This window comes from Amblyomma maculatum, chromosome 2 (assembly GCF_055883805.1).
Source record: "Amblyomma maculatum isolate TAMU_Amacu chromosome 2, ASM5588380v1, whole genome shotgun sequence".
NCBI classification, from domain to species: domain Eukaryota; kingdom Metazoa; phylum Arthropoda; class Arachnida; order Ixodida; family Ixodidae; genus Amblyomma; species Amblyomma maculatum.
The window spans coordinates 111,621,775-111,644,705 of NC_139345.1; the positions used below are offsets into that span (position 1 = coordinate 111,621,775).

At 46.4% G+C, this 22,931-nt stretch overlaps 1 protein-coding gene across 1 annotated transcript in view; it reads left to right on the plus strand.

The window, feature by feature from the left end:
• Positions 1-2,252, plus strand: part of LOC146199560 (putative G-protein coupled receptor 150) — a 41,112-nt gene extending 38,860 nt beyond the window's left edge. Inside the window, exon 2 of the mRNA XM_084595074.1 lies at positions 349-2,252. Coding sequence (XP_084451200.1) covers positions 349-726 — 378 coding nt within the window. The 3' untranslated portion in view covers positions 727-2,252. The remainder of the gene's footprint in view (positions 1-348) is intronic.
• Positions 2,253-22,931: the final 20,679 nt, after the last annotated feature.

Sequence of the window (22,931 nt, forward strand, 5' to 3'; positions counted from 1 at the left end):
CAGGTGCTTTGAGGCCACCTTCACGGAAATCACTTGTAAGACAGTGCAATGTGTTAACTATACAATGCCGTCTCGTTTCACCGCGTAAACTTTCTCATTTTACTCCATAAGTTGGGGCATAATGCGACATTTTTGGTATTTTCTAATGTCTCGATGCTCCATCATAATCCGTTTGCGCTCGCGCATTCAATATTTCGGAGCACAATGACAGAACGCTGGCAAACGTTTTGTCGTTCTTTAGTTGAGATATTACTGGGACGAGCAAAAAGAAGGCACTGATTAGTAAATCCAATCCCCATCTGTCTGCACTCTCCCTAATTGCTTGTACTTGCTTTGCGTTTTGTACAGGTGAAGACGCTGAAGATGACTGCGGTGGTGTTCGGGGCATTCCTGGTGACCAACGTGCCCTATATGGTACAGGAGGTCATCCTAGCTTTCGGCAACCCCGGTGTCCTGAATGCCAATGTGGTAGCCCTGTCCGGTGTGATATCCGCCTCCAATAGCGCCATCAACCCGTACATCTTCCTGTACTTCCAGAAGGCTCACGGTGGAGGAAGACGAAGCGCCATCGGATCGCTGCTCAAAGGACTGCCATGTCTGCGACGCTGGTTCGTTCGCACCAGTCCTCCCTGTCACAAGATGGCGACTCTGACAGTCACCTACTCCGGTCGCCACTCTCGGACAGTGACCACGGCCAACTGCGAACTGATATCTGATAGGAGCTAACTTTGTGCTGATTCATAGTGTTTATTGTGAACGCTCTGTAGCAGATCTAGACAATGACCTGTGCAGAGCACAGTTTCTACATCATCGGGTCACCTCATAACTTTCTCAAGTAGGTATAATTCAACGTAAATAATTATCGTCACCCGTCTGTTTCAAGTCTCTGTTATTGGTTTTCGTCTGTATTTCCGAGTGCGTGTAGCGAGATAACATCGTGAGCGAATATAACATTCCTACGTTTTGGGCGGAAAGAGGAAGATGCCTGCGCGTATGAAATAACACTGAACAAGGGTTGAGGAGGTGCCTTAGTTCTCTAGTCGAGCCAGCATTTCGACAAGGCGCTTATCGAAACGTTGACTCGGCTTAAGAACTGATGCTCCCCTCAAACCTTGCTCAGATCTCTTTCATACTTACGTCTTGTGTATGAAATGCATTGCAACCATGAACCATCATTCATCCTAGTCCTCAGAGACGAGAAAGAATCAGGTGTTACTTTCAAACTAGTAAATATCTCGTGAATGCTGTGTAAATATCTCTACTCAATACGAAAATCGACTTTGCTTTGTTTCGTCTTGCAAGCTCCGGTTCATTTTATTGTGTGATATAAGCTGACAGGTTACCTGTAGAAAACATGAGAATGCGGGTTGTATTGGTGTTGTTTCTTCTCATCGAAAATATAAAGGAAACATTGCATACACAAACCAGAGTGAAATTAAGTACAAATCCTTGGTCGCTTAGTGTACTGTGTAAGCGGTCAAAACATGTCTAATGATACTTTCGTCTGTAAATGTATCCATGTGCTCTGACGCGTGAATCGGTGCTGCTCCTGTCCAGGATGTGTGAGCGCGGTTAGAAAGAACAAGTGCTATTTACCGTGTATCAATGTTGTGCTGTCAGAGGGCCTATAAGAGTACTCCTACAAAGGATTATATTTTTGCTTTTAGTAAGCGACTCATTACTGGGAATGGCGTTAGCCTCAGGTATCTGTAGCGAGAACTGCCCCTCTCTAGCAGACCTCCCACAAACTGTTGCCGGGAGACCTTCCTCCTTGTTGTCGCTCATGTGAAGCCCAATTGTATTCGTTCACACATAACCCAAGCACATCTTCCTCCTCCTTCTCTTATGCTTAATGTTTCAAACCCGGCTGAGCTGCATTCTGGTACGTCTTGTAGCCAATAGTTTTCACATTCAACATGAATGAACTTCGTTTCCTGAAGAGCTCCTTGATTACGGCGGTGGTTTCGTGATCCTAATAAAGTGCACAACCTCGATACACCGAAGGTACACAAAGAACATTCTTGAGTGCCCTCGTTTTATGTTTATTTTTTATGCGCCCATTTCTTTCAAATTCCACAGTGTTACGTATACTTCCCTCTAACGTCTTATTCCAGCATTTTCGAAAGAAAGAGGTGACTTCGGCTTTTTTCAATAGATATTGAAACATATCTTGTCGAAAGTGGATAGGTGCATAAGAATTGTGTTCTCAATACGGACTAATCAATTATGAAAAGTAAAATTTAGAAAAGAATTCATGTGCCTCTGTTGTACTTGCTGCTGTCCTGCTAGTGTGTGCTAGTGTGTCGCTTCATTGCACTTTTAAAGTCTTAAGTATTCAATGGGCTAAAGTGTGCATGTTTATGTAGTTTTTGTATCACCGCATTCATCAATATTTTGCGCTATGCACATGAAAATGCGCAAGCTTTTGCGCAATGGCTCTCTTTATTGCAGCTGCCTTTCGATGTACCCACTTATGACTACAGGCAGTATATACAGCTTGGGTGCTAACGCAAAAAAAAAAAAAAAGACTTCTCAATAAGCAACAAAACAAGAAAAATTTAGATATTTGGTGACCATCAACCGCAGAAGCATGGCAAGAAGAGTGAGTTCACCCCATTGACCGTTTTAGAACTCGGTGAGTGCTCCTTATTTCCCCTAGCAGGCCTGGACATGGTTAATCTACAATTTTGTTTTAGTTTGCCACTCTGAAATAAAACACTGTGTGTATGGCGCTCACTTGGCACGATGCATGCACGCACACGCACGCAAGCAGTGAACCCACCACTATTTTCTAAATATCGCCATTTCTCCTTAACATTCTGAGCAAGCGCCCTCCTCACGCAAGTAGAGATTACCACCGAAGTGATGGAAGGCGGCCCTAAAATTGAAAATCATGAAGACAAAATTTTTTTTCTGTCAGAAGAACAGCAGAGCGCACCGCACGTGAGTTTAAACGTCTCTTTACCTCTGATCAAGCTGATCAGGAGAGGTGCTTGCCGAAATGCCGGCGCGCTGCCGCTGAGTGAGTGAGTGAAAACTTTATTGAATATTTCAAGGGTTTCGCGGTTGTGCAGTCTCCGTCGTCTTCTCTGGCGCTGGCGACTTGAGACTTCTCGTCAGCAAGGGTGGGCCCCTATTCCAAGGCTCCACTGAGTCGTGCTGCATCAGTCGCGTGCTGCACTAAGGCCCTTTGGGTCGCGAGCTCGCCGCTGGTGAGCCGACTCTCCCATTGCTCCGCACTCGGGTCTTGGTGTTGGTGGAATGCTTTGTTGCATTCGCATTCCCACGTGATATGATAAAGTGTAGGTGTGGCATCGCACCAAGGGCAGGTGGCTCTGTATTGTGTCGGGAACATTTTATTAAGTATGTGTAGGTTAGGAAAGGAGTTGGTCTGTAATCATGCGCCAGCCGGTCGCTTCCTCCTTTGTTAGGGCTTTGTGTGGTGGTGGATATCTAATTCTAGCTCCCCTATGCAAGTGCAAGATCTCTGCGTATCCCCCCTCGCAAGCCTGTAGGCCGCTGAGTGTACTCACTACACCTCGGGCTGACGCAAGCTGGTGAGTGCATTTCCGCCGCAAACAACGTTTTCTCTCGGCGCACCATTTAAGTAAGTTAGCGTAAGTTAGCGATTGTCATATTTTATTTTGGCACCAGCGCTCGCCTCGACAGTGGCCATGTGCTCTTCGGCGCACGCGCACCGCTCGCGGTGGTCAGCCGACACCCTCCGTCTCCCATTGGGTTTTGGACACGTGCGCACCCTGACCAGTCGATAACATCAGGGTGCCGATTTTACTTGTAGTGTTTTTTAAGGTTCAATTGGATTCTTGGACTGAATGGGGCTAGCGAGTGTTCGCTGGGTGCGATGTGTGATAGGGACGTGGAGCAAGGGAAGGGGGGACTCTTTCCCGGAATGCCGCGAAAATGTGAAATGAGCAGTGAAGTAAGGAGAATGCCCTTGCACTGTAGTGGTGGCGCCAGCTAGGAATGTTGCGGTAAGGTAAAAAGGTGGCATTTTCTGGGAAAACGAGCCTTGGCGCACGCCTGTAAAACAGGTAAGTCTTGAAACCAGTAGCCCAGTTGAGAAATCTTTACTGCATGTTTGTTCAGCTATAAGTGGACAAGGCTAAGGAGACTGAGTTGTTCTTAATTAGAAACTTAAAATATCGCCCCATCATAGTCTGTCATGATACATGCTCCAGTCTAGCTCTAGCGTTATTATTGGTAGACAGACTGCTAAAGGTGCAATGATGATCGATATACTAAACAATTCTAGCGTAGGTAGCCAAGAGTTCAGTTTACAATGGTGTAGGGAAGTTCAAGTGGCACTTCCAAGTTATAAGTTAGATGTTATGCACACGCCTAAATACTTGCAACCTCAAACTCATTCAAGGTTTGTGCTAACGAGGACATAGAGAGATCTCATTAACACGAAAGCATTCGAGGCTATGTCGGCAAGGTCGCGTGTACAAAACGTGTGTACAGAATGTGTCCGCAGCCGTTGTGTTGTTCTCAGGAGTGTTAGAATCAAACAAATGGTTGCGATTGACAAAGGAAAAAAATTATGCCAGTAGAATGATTAGTTTATTAATTACGGCCAAATTGTAAAATTGATAAGACGTCTAAGTAGCTATACTATTCATGTGGATCTCCAAAGGATGTGACGTCACGCCAAAAGGAAGTGGATGTGTTTCTGAGTTAATGAACAAAGTAGATGCGTAATTTTGTGTAATAAGAAGAGTGTAATGAGTGTCAAAATCTTGCATCGGCGAGATGTGGTCGGAGTAATTTCGACCACCTGAGGATTTTTAACGCATGCACTGACATCGCGCAGCACACGGACGCCTTTTCGTTTCGCCTCCATCGGAACGCAGCCGCCGAGGTCGGGTTCGAGCCCGGGTACTCCGGCACAGTAGTCGGGCGTCTTACGACTGCCCCACCCCGGCACCTCCACTCCGGCTCCTCTTTCTCTCTTTCCGCCCCGCCGGGGTGGTGCAGTGGTAAGACGCCCGACTACTGTCCGGAGTTCCCGGGTTCGAACCCGACCACGGCGGCTGCGTTTCAATGGAGGCGAAACGAAGTGGCGTCCATGTGCTGTGCGATGTCAGCGTACGTTAAAGATCCCCAGGTGGTCAAAATTACTCCGTAGCCCTCCACTACAGCTCCACTTTCTCTCCCACTTTCAGACCCACCTTCATCCCTTCCCTTACGGCGCGGTTCAGGTGTTCACATAGCATGTGTGACAGATACCGCGCTTTTCCCTTCCTGTGAACCAATTATTATTATTATTATTATTATTATTATTATTATTATTATTATTATTATTATTATTATTATTATTATTATTATTATTATTATTATTATTATTATTATTATTATTATTATTATTATTATTATTATTATTATTATTATTATTATTATTATTTCTCTCTTTCCACTTCAACTCCCACCTTCCTCCCTTCCCTTACGAGGTGGTTCAGGTGTCCACAAACACAAGTGTGACAGATACTGCGCCTTTCCTTTCCTGTTAACCAATTATTATTATTATGTGGCCGCGATGTGTGTCAACAAGATTGCGCTTGTGACAGATACTGCGGCTTTCCTTTCCTGTAAACAACGTTGCCTCTACACAAATTCTAGAACGCCGCTGGGGTTTGAATGCGTTCAACGCAACGCTGGCTGTGTTCGACAAGAGGCACGCGATTTACCATGTGAAGCAGCAGCGCTCAGGCTTTCGCATTTCCCCAGATTCTACAGTGCTCTCGGAATTTTTTTTGTACATAATACATACCTCATATGTTATTAAAAGACATGCTGCGCATGAATGAAGAGAGTTATTTGTCATTCGGTGCTAGGAGATCTCACCGTTTGATTGATTGAATGTCCTTTATTGAATGGGAAGGCTCATGGCCATGGATGGGGATAAAGGGGAGTAGACAGAATCATCATTGTTTAGGTCGTTTTTAATCTCGCGATAAACAGCCTGTATATTTCAGATCCTATAACGGCTATTGGTGCAGAGGAGAATGAGCATGTGGCAATAAATTCGTGAACCCTTTGTGTTGACGAGGTGAGTTCATTCACAACAGTGACACTTTAGCTTGTTTGTTTCGCACGGTTATAGTTCAAACCTTTCCCTGTGGCACGCACCTAGCTATTTAAATGCCGCTTCGTAGCGCAATTGCTTTTTTTTGTTTTTTTTTTTGTACCCGCATACTCTTGCATTCGCAAGCAGTCTCACATAACCGGCTACTCGTCAAGAAAAACTTCATCGGTAAAAGAAAAGGAGGAGGAGGGCGAGGGTGGGAACATGGTCAGAAAATCCTCCCAAGACAATGACAATTCAGGGCAACGCGGGGCCATGCCATGGCTACGGTTTTGATGTCGATTTGGTTTATTTGGTTGGTGGTTCTAAATGTCCCAAAGCGACGTCCGAAAGTGACGCCGTAGTAAAGTGCTCCTGAAAGTTTTACCTCTTGGGGTTTCGTTAACGTTCACTGGCATCACTTAGCCCACGGTAGCTTTGCGTTTCTCCTCCATTGAAAAGCGGCCGCGGCGCCCGGAATTCGACTTCGTATTCTTGGGCACTGCAGTCGACTATCCTAATCACTGCGCCATCGCGGCGGAGGATCTAGGCGTGGGTCTCATTCTAACTTTGCCTTTCAGATGCAGTTGGCAGCTGACTCTAGTGTCTTAGAAAAGGGTGGAGGAATAAACATTTTTGTTTAATAGATAAAAATGCGTAGCTCCTAGACTTCCGGCTTTAGGTCTGACGGGTGTACAGAGTGTCTCCGTCTGGGGTGATTGCCGGAACGTCATTCCTCGACGGCCTCCTCGGACGGTCGGACTGATCCCTGCTTAGTCCCGAGGTGCGAGCTGTACAGTAGTCTTGTAGGTTTTGTCGATATTGATACTTACAGCCCTCCCTGGGGTGAAGGAATATTCCCAGGGTATGTAGGCGAGGCACCCTCTTACCCCGCAGTGACAACCTTAATCCGATCGTATTTCTGGGTAACAAGCGTTTACCAGAACTGGGTTTGAGAAAGTGTATGTCTGGAGTTGCCTCCAAGCGATTGCTTGTTTTTGTTTTTGTTTTTTGTTTTTTTTTTTTTTACTGAGAGGTGCGTCTGATGGTGCTTGTTAGGTGCTTGTTGAGGAATTGCTTGTTTTTTACTGAGAGATGCGCCCCTGGCTAGACTAAATGCTGTATCTGACCTATGCCTCATCCGCGTATTTTAAGACATCGTTCAGGTGTTTTACAATATTCGTTTCGTTTCTACAGCCTTCTGTGTCGATGTAGAAGACCTTTTTATTCGATCCCGCACGTAGGTCTGTACAGGGCTAACAGCAAAAACGTTGAAAGACATGGTCGAATAGCCTTTCAGAAAACAGCTGTCAAAACCGCAGAAAATTTTCTGGAACTGTTGCTCTTCTACCTAAGCTCGACCGCCACACTTGACGACAGAAGATTTTGCGTGCAAAAATTGAGTATCTGCATTTATTGATCGGTCACTACCATGTGCCCGGACGTTTTTATGTCCTTTAACATTTGTAATCTTCGCTTGCGCGTCTTTTTCGTTACGTTCGTAACGTTGTGGTCATTTTTAACCAGTCTTGTAACAATAACTTTGGCACTGTATCCCTGTACGACGAACGCTAACTAGTCTGGCAACGGGCTCGGGCACTTCAGGGACGGCGCTAATAAAGATCAGTCGTTACTCAGTCACTGGACGTGTCGACCTCGGTTAATACATGGTGTCAGAAGCGGCAAGTTCCCGCGCCGAAAAATGACGGAGCTTCCGGCTCCAGAGCCGCTACGTTTCGGGGATAATGTGGAGAACAACTTAAGTCGATTTAAGCGGCGAGTAAAATTTTACTTCGTTGCCACGGAGTTTCCAGAACCCAGAAAGCAGCGTAGCAACGCCCAGAAAGCCGCCATCTTGCTTCACCTCGCCGGTCAAGAGGCCATCGACGCTTACACCTTCGACCTTACCGTGGAAGATACGAATGACTACAACAAGCTGGGGCAAGCATTTAAGGCCTACTGCCTACCACAGAGCAACAAAACATTCGAGCGCTACGTGTTTCGGAGCCGCACACAAGCCGAAGGTGAGCCTTTCGAGCACTTCTATCGGGACCTGAAACTGAAGTCTAATGGTGATTTCGAGTAGCAGAGCAGGTGCACTCCAGAGCCCTTTAAAAATGTTCTCAGTCAAGCGGCCGCCTTCCGGTGGGAGTGCAGGAGTGGAATCACTGGCTTCCAATGGTAGAGGAGGAGGGCTTTTCCTCCGCTTAGAGCACCCGATTGCACACCCGACTGCTCTCTCGTCGAAAGCGAGTGTAGAGGAAGTCACATGGCATAAAGCGTCATATCCGCGCCATCTTTCTTTTTCTTTTGAGTCGGCGACGCTCAAAATGGCGGCTGCAAAGCGTAGGCACTTGGCGAGCGGAAAACATTGCTCAGGTGCTGGCATGTTTGAGAGCCGCTGCTGGCATCGAAAGGGCCAATGGAAGCAGATCGCCGCGCTGTGAGAACAAAGGCATAGAAAACAAGTGGTTCTTCACGGAGCGTTGGCCTCTCCTCGGGTTGCAACTGCCGTCACTGCCGGCAGGCGGATAATGCTGGGGAGAGAAGTGTGGTCACGTGGTCGTAGCGCGCTACTCTCGACACGCAGACAGCGTTCCTGTGGGAGGACAGTTACACCCTCGCTCGGCATACTCCTGTACTCCTGTACGCCGAGCGCCTGCAAAACTCGGCGCCTCCCTGCAAAACTCCCTGCAAAACTCGGCGCCTCTCCTCTCGTCCCCCCAACCGAAAGCGCCATAAGAGCTGCAATTTTTACGCCCTCCGAGAATCTATGTTGCATGGCCAAATAGTGTATGGAACGTCTAGTAAAGCGTTAAGGGAAAAGCTTCAAGCCAAAAAGGACTTGACGCTCACCACTGCTGTCGAATGGGCCAAGTCCGAGGAAATCGCAGCAGCAGAAAGCAAACCGTGGAGCGAAGACAAGAGCGTCGATGCCGTGGCGACAGAGAGAAGCAGGCATCAGCAGCAGAGGAATAGCACACTAGGCTACGACAAAGGGAGACACGAAGCCACAAAATGCGGCTACTGCAATCGTGGGCCCCGCCAGCGTCAAGCGTATGGAAAAAGTGTAGTAGGTGCGGAAGACAGAATCATTTCGCAGTTTGCTACAAAGCAAGAACAGCCGACCTTAAAGAAATAGCCAAGCAATAGGATGGCGAGGACTTTACATTGCTGCACATATCTACGGCATACAAGAAACCGAGCGGAGCTAAGTGGCGCGACTGGGAGGTAGCAACTCATATTTCAGGACGGGAAGTGCGGCTGAAGGTCGATACCGGCGCGCAGGCCAGCCGGCTGCCGCGCGGTTTGTTTCAAGCTCCGGGAACGAAGCGGCAGCCATGGCCAGCCAGGGTAATACCACGCACTATGGCGGGAATGAAATAGCGCATATGAGAAAGGTATGCCTTCCTGTTCGGATTGGCACCGACACTCAGCTCGTGGAATCCTTTGTTGTAAAAAAGGGTCGTCAGGCGGTCTTGGGACTGCAATCTTGCGAGCAGTTTGCTCCTATCAATAAGATCAGAGCTGTCAACAAACACGATGACTTGTTCGAATGCGTTCGCCGGCAGTATCCCAAGTTCTTTACGGGCATCGGACAACTGAAACGAGAGTACAGCATGACGCTCCAAATGGCGCCCGTCCAGTCGCTGAGCCGACTCGTCGTGTACCCCATGCGATTCGACAACGGCTGAAAGAGGAGCTTGATCGTCTCGAGGCTGCAGGCGTCGTTGCCAAGGTGCGAGAGCAATCTGACTGGGTAAGCCCACTTGTTATTGCACGAAAGAGGGACGGCTAACTTCGTGTTTGTATGGATCCTTGAAAACTGAATGAGGCTTTGAAGAGGAGCACATTCAACTCCCGCGTAGGCAGGAAATTGGAAGCGAACTTGCGCGAGCCAAATATTTCAGCACGCTTGATGCCAACAACGGATTCCACCGAATCCCCCTTGAGGAAACGTCCTCGCGGGTTTGCACACTTAGCAGCCCATTTGGTTGTTACCGGTTCTTAAGGCTACCCTTTGCCATTGCATCTGCTCCAGAAATATCTCAAATAACAATAAAATTTTCGATGGGCTACCTGGCTACGCATATACTTCGACGACATTTTGGTCTGGGGCGCCCGATGGGAAGAGCACCAGGAAAGCTTTTACAAAGTTTTGGAGACAGCCAGTAAGGCAGGCCTCACACTTAATTGGGACAAATGCAAGTTTGGCGCTAAACAGACAGACTTCCTTGGAGACAATAAGTGAGCAAGGCATCATACCAAACCCAGAACTGGTAGAGTGCATAGCTCATTGCCAGAGACCAAGTACAAAAAAGAAGTCCAAAGGCTACTTCGTGCAGTCAACTATATCTGCAAGTACTTGCCAAACTTAGCAAGTCGGACAGAATCACTTCGTGGTCTGTTGCGTGAGGATTCTATTTTCGAATGGACAAAAGAACACGACACCGAGTGGGCACGTCTAAAAGAAATGCAGACGCAAGCTCTTTTACATGTTATTTTTGATCCATCCCTACCTTCAAAGCTATCCACTGTCGCATCCAACTTCGCATTGGGTGCAGCATTTTTAAGCAGCATGGAACCGAGTGGCGGCCTGTAGCCTATGCTTCAAAGGTGTTTACAGAAACTGAGCCCAGGTACGCACAGATTGGAAAGGAGGCCCTTAGAATTGTGTTTGGTTGCGAGAAGTTTAACGCGTTCGTTATTGGTCGACGAATTGTGATAGAATCTGATCACAGCCAATTGATATCTATCTCAAAGAAATGGCTCGGGGACATCTCCTCGGCTTCAAATGCTGTTCCTGCGGCTGCTGAGATACGACTACCTGTTGCAGTTTGTTCCAGGGAAGAAACTAGTTATTGCTGACATCATTTCGAGGATGAAAGTGCAAAGCTTGCCCGATAACTTCTCAGAGGATTTGGAAGTACACGCCATAAGTATTTTGGAGGATCGAATGAGCAGGAGAACAATGGACATGCTGAAAGATTGCACAGGTGGGGACCCTGAACTGCAGAAAGGTATGAAAAAACTGCAGGCGTCGGAGCCTGTAGATGAAGAGTGGAAAAAATGCGCTAATGAACTGTCAGTGGTGGAAGGAGTACCGTTGAAAGGTACCAAAGTTGTCATTCCCTCCGAGCTTCGAGAGGAAACGCAATCATGAGCACGCAGTCTCATATTGGCCCAGAATGGCAGCTGACATACAGGAAATAACAGGGGAGTGTCCAGCCTGCAAAATACATGCATATAAACAACCTGCTGAATCTCTGCTACTTTGTGACATAGCCAGTCGCCCTTGGTACAGGGTGGGAGCTGACTTGTGCGAACATGCGGGGAAGCATTACCTAGTCATGCACAATGCCTACTGTAACTATCCAGATGTTGAAGAGTTGTACGGCACTACTATTAATGAGGTGATAAACAAGCTATCTCGCATATTTACATGCTACGGCATCCCCAACGAGCTCTGCATTGATGGAGGTCCCCAATCATAGGCAAGGAATTTAAAGACTTCACAGTGATGTTTGACTTCGAGCACATAGTTTCCAGCCACTGGAAGCAATCAGATAATCGCTGGTAACACTGTATTCAGAGAAATTCCCCTTTGCCTATGATAAGCTGCTGATCCTGGGACATAATGTAAGCAAGGAGGGAGTTCGCCCAGGCCCACAGAAATCATTTCGAACGCCCAGTTTCCACAGCCTGTCGCCAAAGAAGCTGTGTGCAGATTCCTTGAGTTATGCGCTTACTACCGTCGATTTACAAATGCTGACGTACCTTTTAAATGGGAAGCGCGGCAAGCGGAAGTCTTTTACAAACTTTAAAGCCGCCTACTGTCTCCTGCTGTCCTAGGCCACTTTGATGAAAACGCCGAGACTGAAACTCACACGACGCAAGTAGTGTTGGCCTAGACGCAGTTCTCGTTCAGAGAACTATATGAAAGGAAAGAGTTATCGGGTACGCCAGCCGTTTGCTGTCGAAAGCTGAAGCGAATTACTCTGCGACCAAAAAAGAATGCCTCGCGATCATCTGGGTAACTTCAAAGTTCCGTCCGTACTTATACGGCCGACCATTCAAGGTTGTGAACGATCACCGCGCGCTCTGCTGGCTGGCGAATTTAAAAGACCCGTCTGGCCGCTTTCCTCGATGGAGCAGGCGCCTTCAGTAATTCGATATCGTTTTGGTATGCAAGTTTGGCCGCAAGCATTCCAACGCAGACTGCTTATCCTGAGCTCCCGTCGACGCTTCCTCTAAGGAAGACGACGACGACGCCTTCTTGGGACCTGTAAAGTGCCAGCTGGTTCGCACAACAGCAGCGCTCAGACCCTTAGTCGAAAGACCTAGCCGATTACTTTGCTTTGTTCAGACGTCATTTGTCGCCGTTCGCGTTAAGCAATGATGTCCTCGTGAAGAAGAACTTCGCATCCAACAGGACCGAATAACTTATTGTCGTGCCGAAAAACCTACGGCAGACAATTCTGCAGGCGATACACGATGAGCCGACAGCAATACTTCTCGGATTCCCGCGCACGTTGCAGCAAATTCAGAAAACCTACGGGCCGCGGTTGCCTGCCGACGTTGCCCATTAGATGAAAACATATCGCGAGTGTCAGCAATGCAAGACGCCCCTCATCAGAGCTGCCGGACTATTGAACCCCATACCACCCCCTAATTGGCCTTTTCAACACATCGGAATGGATCTCCTTGGTGCCTTTGCAACTTAATCTGTGGGTAACAAGTGGATCGTCGTGGCCACTGACAACCTTACGCGCTACGCAAAGCAGAAGCCGTGCCTAATGCTACCGCGGCAGAAATCGCCAAGTTCTTCTTCGCACGCATTCTCTTGTGACAAGGCACTTCTGAAGTGCTCGTCACGGACAGGGGAACATCATTTACGGCGGAGCTCACGCAAGCCCTCTTGACCTGCAGTCACACAAGGCTCCGATGTACAACAGCGTACCAACCTCAGATCAAGTGACTTACGGAGCACCTTAACAAAACGACTGCGTACATTTCTGCTATGTACGCCAACGCTGAACACAAGACGCGGGACGCCATTCTGATGTACTGGATCTTGGCGTATAGCATGGCCGTCCAAGAAACAATCAGAGCGACCCCGTTCAGGTTTGTGTACGGCAGGCAGCCCACATCAACGCTCGATACGATGCTGCCGCACGTGACGGAAGAAGACAACTGCAACGTTGTCGCCTGCCTGCAGCGTGCAGAGGAAGCTCGACGATTCTCCCGGCTGCGCATTAAAGACAATCTACGCACCTACTCCTCCGATCGCTTCGCTATGCAGGCAGTGCTGGCTCACGCCGACAATCAGCATAAACAGTCGAGTCGAACGGGAGCCTGCTGTTGTCATTGGTTTTGTTCTGGTTGTACTATGAACTGAGCTGACGACACACACCCATGGGGATCGAAAATGATTGAGGTGTGTGTGTGTGTGTGTGTGTGTGTGTGTGTGTGTGTGTGTGTGTGTGTGTGTGTGTGTGTGTGTGTGTGTGTGTGTGTGTGTGTGTGTGTGTGTGTGTGTGTGTGTGTGTGTGTGTGTGTGTGTGTGTGTGTGTGTGTGTGTGTGTGTGTGTGTGTGTGTGTGTGTGTGTGTGTGTGTGTGTGTGTGTGTGTGTGTGTGTGTGTGTGTGTGTGTGTGTGTGTGTGTGTGTGTGTGTGTGTGTGTGTGTGTGTGTGTGTGTGTGTGTGTGTGTGTGTGCGTGCGTGCGTGCGTGCGTGCGTGCGTGCGTGCGTGCGTGCGTGCGTGCGTGCGTGTTAAGTTAACATGAACACACACGGCAGTTTTCCCGAAAACAGCCGTCTTGCTACATAATTAGCAAAAATATACGCGATATATAATGGTTTGCTGCTTCGCTAAAACCTATGGCTTTCGCTGCAGCTCCACAACTTGAGTGGGGAACCTGCTTTGACTACTGCGTCACCTGCAGCGGTGACGCCCTTAATTGTGCAGCGGAAATGTTCACAGCAGGCAAGAAGTTTGTAAATAGGACCTGGTTCTTAAAGCACTCGCTGCCGATGACTGGGCAGTTTGCTCTTAAAGACGCAATTCACTCACGCGTGAACAACCTCACGGACGTCGTGCAGTACGCAGCTTACGTACTGCTTGATGTCACCCCACTTGGTGTTAATACAGTGTGCATACTGTATCAACATATTTGACCCCCCCCCCCCCCCTTCCAAGCAAAAATAAACCCTCCCTGCGCACTGCCGGTGTTTAGCTTCGCACGAAACAATGAGGGGCAGTTTATTGCTTCCTTTTATTTTATTGTTTTCCTTATTTAAATTTCAAGCATAAAAAGCTTTATTTGGCTTTGCAATCGCTAGCTGTGCATGCTACGCACACACGCTGAACGTTTCGATGATATCCGTGTGGTACTTGTTTCACGCTCTTAGCATATTGACGCTGTATTTTCTAGGTCTCCCGCGTTATCTTTTACTATCAGTTCTGGGCGGTAATGGGTAACTCGATTTCTTTAAAAAGTAATTGCAACTTTCAGCTCTGAGCTTCTAATGCCCCGGTCTGAAGCGTCGTCTTGTGTGTCACTTTTTCGTACTTTTAAATGTCGCAAAAAAAGCATCAGCGAAATTTTGCACGAAAACGTGCAGCGTCGCACGTATCGATGAGAAACGGCAATCTGGACTTGCGTTGTGCATTAGCAGTGCCCGGGCAGGGCGTTGTTAACTAACCGCAGCCATCCACTACGGCGTCCCCCATGACCATATGTCCCTTCGGAAGTTAAACTCCATAATTTTATAAGTTGTCATTGGTTATAAGGTAGTATTGGTCTCGTGACCTTAAATAATGCTACATGAAGATGAAGATCTCAAGTAGTAATTTTAATTACTTAATTTGTTGCTCACAGTCACCATGAAAATATGGCATTATGCTGTACCATTTAGGTATATGATGTTTTCACAATAATAATTGTAGTTTGTACTGGTCCTGGTCCTAGACTGGTCGAGGTAAGATCCAAGTACTGACCCATCTCTAGCGTGCACTGAAGTAAGGCCAATAGAAGGACTTCTGTGCAATTTTTCTTGTGATTGCTCAGAAGGTCAACAATTCATGCAGTAAACACATCATACAGCTAACATAAGTATGTTTAGAGAGCTCAAGAATATTGTGGGTACACACGTTTCATTGGACAAATATTGTTGCAGACTATCAAAACAGGCAAGTGTTTCTTTCTCAAACAGAGCCACAAAAATATAAATGCTGCTTGCTTGATTGAGTAAATAATAAGAAAATCGAGTTCGGTCTCTATGCGGCTAGTCAGAATTTTACTTCTGTTAAGGACCTCCGGTATAGGTTCCTTATTTTTTTTATCAATCAGTGCAATGCGCACAAATTTGTGTTGTGATGATATTACATGCCCCTATTTTCTTGGTTTCCTTACTTTGTAGCCTGCTTTACGCGGACAAATTTTTATACATAACTCAACACTTGGTGTGCCCTGGCCTGACCTGCTTCCAACTCCCGGTAAACCATTCGAAGTGCACTTGTGATTTTTCTCACTTGTAGTTCTTCCCTTATGCATGGCGCCTCATTGCAGATAACACTTGGGAACGTTTTTCTAGCTATGCTCCTTGCCGTCTTCTTTAGACCAACTTGGCTATCAAAACATACAAACGCTTACCATATTCATGTCAAACCCAACAACTTATCTCCTCAATTGCGGTATTGATTCCTTGGTTGATTTCGTTTATCTATGTGTGTTAGGTGCGATAAAAAAAAAAACAAGGGAGGCAATTTGGTTGCCTTGTCACACTCATGTGCATTCTCTTTTGCTGTGTGCAACCGTTTCACCGCATGTATTTTATGGTCTTTATCTCTGTTGCTGAATTCATTTAAGCATTTTTAAAATTTCTGAAATCTCTTAAGTCAATTACTTCTTTTTCTTGGTTCAGGCGCACAGTTGTTTTAAAGCTGGGCACTAACCTCAAATTACAGCTAAGCGCCCAGCATTGAAAAACTCCAAATGTGTGCCCTAAGCATATCAAAATATGCAATACTTGAATTTAGAGGGCTCATATATAACAATGAATGTAATCGTAAAACCTGCAAAATTAGTAGCGTCAACTATTTCCAAATTATACGAGGAGGTCCAAATATGTTTAAAAAAAAAGCTATTTTCATCAAGTATTCTGGATATTTTTGTAGCATATAAGCGAAAATTTCACTCTGAATTTCCACTGAATTCACTCTTGGCACCGCGATTCTGGATCATTTATTCATCACTGAGTTGTTTATTGGATCGGAGATTTCAGTAGAACAAGGAATTTCTGATCACAAGTTGATATTTTTACGGTGGTTATCACAAAATAAAACGCGACAGCAAGAACGACAACGAGTAGTCAGAGACTTTGGATGTCGAGTTTGACAACGTGATGAAAAATGTTGATATTTCTTGGCAAACGTTTTGCTACGCCACCAGATTTTGGGTTAACAACTATATGCCCCCAAGGAATTTCCGTAGCTGACGCTTCATTCCTTGGGTTACCTGTGACGTTATCTGTTCGAAACGTAAAACGAAGTGACTAAGGAGACACCACAACACGAAAACTGCACGCTTTCATGAACTAAGGCAAGAGTTATTGGCAAACGTTTGGGACTATAGAAATAATTACTTTGCTCATCGTCTTCCTGACTTCATAAAGAGCGACGCCAGAAATTTCTGGCATCAGCTAAATGAAAGCAAAAAGGAAATTAAGAAACTTAAAATCGCAAATACAACAATAACTGATCCCTGGAATCGCTCAACATTTCCACGTTTACTTCCCTCTCGGGCCACAACCCAAATTTGAACGGTTCGCAGCCTGCAAAAATTGTCCTTAGTCATGCTTCCCACTCCTCTAAGCACTTCGAGCAGCAAAAACATTTCCAGTCGAACTAGTAAACCGCATGTTCTCCTGGAACATGTGAATGCGTATATTTAATTTTTTCTGGTGCAGCGGTGTGCGCGTTTACGTGTTTCTGCCTGCAGGTGGGTGAAAATGCAGAGCTCATTCCTGCAACTGTGAAAGTATATTTATGCAGTAATGCGTGATGTGGGGTGAAGAAAGTGTAGAAGTACGTTGAGCTTTTTCTGGTGCTGTGCGTGCAGGATGTATTTTGCGTTATTGAGCGTGTAATGAAAGTTAACATCTTCACTGCACTGGGACTTGATCATTGTCCATTCGCCCCCTAACTCTCTTTTACATCTATTTAAATCGCCTTCTTTCTCTCTCATGCAACAAAGCGCTAAATAAATTCAAGGCTGAAAGCTATGTTTATGGGTACCTTTTGCACATTTTACGCAAAATGTCTAATAAAAATGTTGGGCTGACGACAAGAAAAGCTGTCTAGTTGACTAAAAAGATATTTCAGACAACGAATTATTAATGTCGTGTCTATGAGACCTGCTCTGCTGTGTGGGAATGCAGTCACTTCTAAGTAATATTGTTATTCATGATCACTAAGTACGCATGTGTGTAATTTTTCATTGGCGTTCATTTTCCCTTCATCGAAACCAATGTGCTGAAGGTCCGTCCTAGACTCCTTTCAATACAAGAACACACTCACTTGTTATGTATCGTTACTGGCGCCCCTTCTTCCTCAGTATTTGCCTTTGAGTGGTAAATTTCCATACTCGCGATGATCAGTTGTTTCTTTTGTGATTTCTCTTATGCAAGAACCGTGTGTTTATGCAGATGTAGTCATATCCGGTTCACAGCTGAAGTTTCCAATACACTTGAACTTGACAACTGACAGCCGTGTTGTGTTGCTACGCTCCTTATTACCTTACGAGGTCGTGACATCAAGTTTCATAATTAATGAAAAGAGCGCTTATGAGAACGGCTTTCGTGCCTTTCTTGTACTGGCTCTTCTTTCTATTAATTTTTTTTTTCAGGGCTATCTTATGTGGAAATTCTGGAGAAGTCAAATTTTTGAAAGAGAAGTTGTGTATATAAGCACAGAGTTATTTTGTTTGTTTGTTTTTTTTTTCGAAAAGTGCCACAAGGCGTACGTTAAGAAAGGGGGAATGGAATGCAGCAGATAGAAAGTAAAGGAAGGAGTGAAGTCAAGTTTCACTGACGTAGTCGCAAACGTTGGAGGTGTAGTGGTTGTCCATTGTCAACTTCTTGTAATCACAATCGCAGTTTCACCTCAGGCCCACCTTTATGAGTAGCCGTTTTCTAACCGGAGCCGTTGCTGGGCACGTCCACAAGTGACGCACATCACATATCTCAGGTGCAGTGTCACAGTGAGAGCACCTGTCAGTCACTGGGAGATCTTTTCGCGCCACCAATGACGTAGAGATGAGGTCAGGGCCGCCCCTGCCCGAATCTGGCGCACTGATACCTCCTCCTGCCGAGTAAGACTACGGCAGAGAGGGTGCGAACACGTAGGAACGATAGCGCGTGTTCGCTAGCGCCGAACTTGTGAATCGAAAGAGTGGGAAAGGAACGGATTTGGGGGAAGAGGAGAAGCTGGTGGGTCACCTGATGTGTTAATGTGCGTCATAGCATCCGCTTGAATGTTATGTGGATCGCGAGCATGGCCGCGAATTCATTGTATGCTCGCAGGACATTGGTACTTTGTACAGAGCAGTTGAATGGACTTTGTTAATGGGAATGTGCGTCGAACAGCCTTAAGCTGTTTAAGGACAATGAGAGAGTCGGTGTAGAGATGAACTGCAATGAATGTAGGAACGGGCGGAAGGGAATAAATGGCAATGTAAATTTCCTGAAGTTCTGGTGCCAGAGGGGTGCCCGTATCCGCGGTATATGTCACGTGAGAGTTCAGATGCGGATGAGAGGGACTATACGCAGAAGTAACTCCTCGCTCTGCAGTATGTGATGCATCGGTATACAATATGCACCCTTCAGGCAGATGAGCGGATGATACTGACGGGGATGCAGTGGAGCAATTGTCCGTGAGCTGGCAGTACGATCATGGATGTAGTGTCTTTAAAGATGGAGTTGTAAAGACTGTTTGCGAGCTCTGTTTGCTATCCGCTGATCAATTAGTTCACTGAGTGCATTTAGTTGGGCGTACACTTGAAGTACTGGCATAGGTGTTAGACGGGGAGACAAGTTACGGCACGCCAGCCTCACGATTGATAACCTCAAGGGAGTCGCACTGTCTGCGGGTGAGACGTTGAAATAGTGCCTGGTAGATTATCCGCGGCTGGAGGACAGAGCGAACAAGCTAGCGGGCCGTGTGAGCACGCGCGCCCCCAGAGCGCATAGCTATGCGACGAATCAAACCTAGAGTAGCGTGAGCGGACTTGCTGAAGCCTGTCATCCACGGGTTACCAGTCCCAGAGGAATGAAGGAGAAGACCAAGAATGCGAACAGTTTGTGCCTGAGGAATCGGAATTATCTATCAAAAAATTTATAGCGGCAGCTTTCCGTATGCCAGCTTTATTTCCAATGCGAATGAAACATGATTTAGTATGCGAGAGAGTTAGACTCAAAGGAGAAAGTCGAAGTTTCAAGACATGAAGCGCATGCTGGAGGGTCGCCTGATGGACGGACGTATCTGGGTGACAGCCCCATAAGGTTATGTCATCGGCGTACGCAAGCACGTGGATAGAAGGGATGGTCTCTAGGGCTCGAACAAGTAGCATAAAGGCCACGTTAAATAATGTAGGGTCTAGAACGGAGCCCTGGGGCACTCCTCTGTTTGAGGGGAAGTGACCAAAGGGCTTTCCATGGACACGCATACTGAACGTTCGATAGGCACGCAGTTTGACGAAATTAGTTGAGATTGCACTTTAAATGTCGGCATATCCACAGATCTCTTCTCGGTAAGCTTGTATGCTCTCTGTCATTTACTGTCAACATAAGGGTACTGTATTGCTTCTCTATGAAAGTCTTAGCTAATCTGTGCGAGCGCCAGATTTATATTCATAACCAAGATTTTCCTATGCATCGGAATGATGCATAGACCATACCAATCAATATTTTAACAACAGAGTGTCATGCGTTCCCCAACTGCCTCAAAATTAAAAGTGATATATGAAAATTAGGCGCCAGTTTTCGAGGGTTGATGTATAAGTAATGACAGACAGCCACCAGCTACATTTTTGTATGGCGAAGACTAGATGTACACTGTATCATTTGCGCCCGAACACAAATGCAAGGGCAATTTCAAAAACAATACAGAGAAACAGAACATACGTTGAAAACAAGGAATCTCCCTTCTGATCTTTCCCTGTTGCATCTGGTGTGTCGCATCGAAGCGTTCTGAGCCTCTTCTTACTTTCCTTTTTATGTGAAGGATTGGCTTAATATCATATCTTCCTGCACGCACATTTTAGTGGACGATTGAATCGTCAATTGTTATATATTACATCCACCAAATAGCTCCTGGCACTCCAAACGTATATTCAACTCTTAATCGACTGGCGCAACATTGTGTTGTATGAACGTTACTGAATCGAAGTGCATCAGCATCAATTATAATAATTCCAACTAGGTACACCGTACTAAATAAGTAGTAGTTTCTTGTGCATCTCACAACTAAAATGGCGTCGCGTAGGTTCTGATTGCACAATACAGATAGGACAGCGTCACTAAAGGAAAGCGGGCGAGGATTACATAATCACTGCTTCATCCATGCACACACTTTTAACAGCGCTGCAATGTACTGGACTGCGCTGTTCTGTCGCCGTGCTGTTTTTCCCAATGCTATTCTGTCATCAAGCTATCCTTTTTGTTTTTTCCTATGCTGTTTCATCGCTGTGCTCTTTTATATGGCGCGCTCTTTTGACACGTGCTGTTTTTTTTTTTTTTTTTCGTGTCATATCTTATCACTGTGCTGCCTTTAAAGGCGGCATAAAACGGCTCAGGAAATTTCCTGAACTGTTTTGTCACTGCGCTGTCTCTGTATGCTGTTCTAAAGCGTGCTGATATATGTGTGTATCTACGTAATGAAGCCCATGAATACGCTGTGAAATGAGTACATAAAACGGCTCTGTATGCGCACTAGGGTATAGCCTCCTCTATTTTCCATTCCTGATCATCGGTGCCAAGGTCGATGGGGGCCGACCGTCGCACATTTTCCAAGGCTGCGATCGTCACCTCACGGCGATCGCGCAAAGTAGGCGCGTGGCGATGCACTACGCTCGCGGCGGGGAGTGAGCTTGAAGTCCGCGCGGACCCGCAGCGTGCACCCATTGGAGCGTCGTAACGCCCTCATTTAAAATCATCCCAATTCACCCGTAAGGGGTGCTGGTAGCCTTGATTTTGCTTGAATGGGCGTTTCAGAGCCGATTCCCAGGCATGGAAAATAGATGAGGCTGTACCTATGGTTACTATGAAACCTTTATAGTAACTCTAATGCGCACAGAAACCCAGCGCCACCTAGCGGTTTTGAGATGACGCCAACACGTTATCTATCATTGCATGGCACAAGAGTGCGCCTATGTCGGACAGTTCGTTCAATAGACTCAATGCGCGTCTATAGGCGCAGGCAGCAGTGTATTCGTGCTGGCTCACGCGTGTTTGTTGCTCGCAAAGTAGATCGAAACGAGAACAATATCCGGGTGGAAAATAAAGGAACGCCACTAGCTATAGGTGTACAGGAAACAACTGCACCAATATACTCATGACTCTAAATTCGAAACAAAACTAACTTTCAGGCTTTTTCTGGGTGAGTTTTTTAAGTCTTCGAATATGCGTTTACCGGGGATAAAATTGCATTTAAAAATCCTCCTTCTAGTCATTAAACCTCACAACAACCTTGGACTATAGCCCCAATATTATTTTGCGGAAGAGACCGGTTAACACCGTATCAGAGTAAAGTGCGGCATAGCGACTTTCTGGGATCCGTAGCAAAGAGTCGGCGTTGAAGTGATAGTTTTACTTGCGCAATCGAGCGCTGATGGCGATACCGATGGTTGTTTTATTTTTTCTAGATGATTAAAGCTATTTTTTTTTTTCATTGAGAGTTGCTTTTGTGGATGCAACGCGGTTCGCTACCAATGAAACCAGTTTCCTTAGTCCTATGTTTCCTTTGTAGGAGGGCTTCAACGTGCTCAGCTTTACCTCTAGCTGGATTAGAATTTTGGAAATTACTGCACAGCTCTTTCATCTACTTATTAGCTTCATTTATATGAACGATATGTATTGCCTTATGACAGGGTATGTATGATGACGAGGAGTAGGCAGTGACCCAAGAAGCATATAATGAACGATATTTTATTGACGCGCACTCTTCGGCTCGGTATCGGAGTTTCGTAGGCTTCAGTGCCATGGCAAACCATAGCAGGTGGCTGAAATCGGGAATTGTGTTTCCGGGCTAGCAGAACATAGAGCTCACCCTGGAACGAGTGCACACCTCGAAATTCAAGCCATTTTCTAACAGCAGCAATGGTCACATCGGTCCTTATATTCTCCGAAGCAGAGCCATACCAGAGTCCTTCAATGCTTTTTCTGGTCACGAAACTCCTCCGTCACGCTATGGGAGAGGTTCATATACCGCCCGCGCCTGCCGCGCCGCGGCGCCACTGGGCACTGAAGGGCATCGTTCGGCGAGCCAGACGGCGAGCTCTCACTGTCGCGGCCGGCCGGCAAGCGTTGCTGCTGGTAATTTGAGTGCGAATTTCGACGTCTGCTGTTGTGTTGTGCATTGACATCATGTAACTCGTGTGCGTGGCGCCATGCCGAACACTTGTTGCGTACCAGGATGCCGTTCCGGCTACAAAGGCGTGACAGAAAAGGTCTCGTTGTTTCGCGTCCCTGCTGACAAGGAGCTGTCGGAAAAATGGAAGCGTGCAATACCTCGGGAAGAAGCTGGTGACTTCAGTTTTGATTCTAAATATGCGCGTGTTTGCGAAAAGCA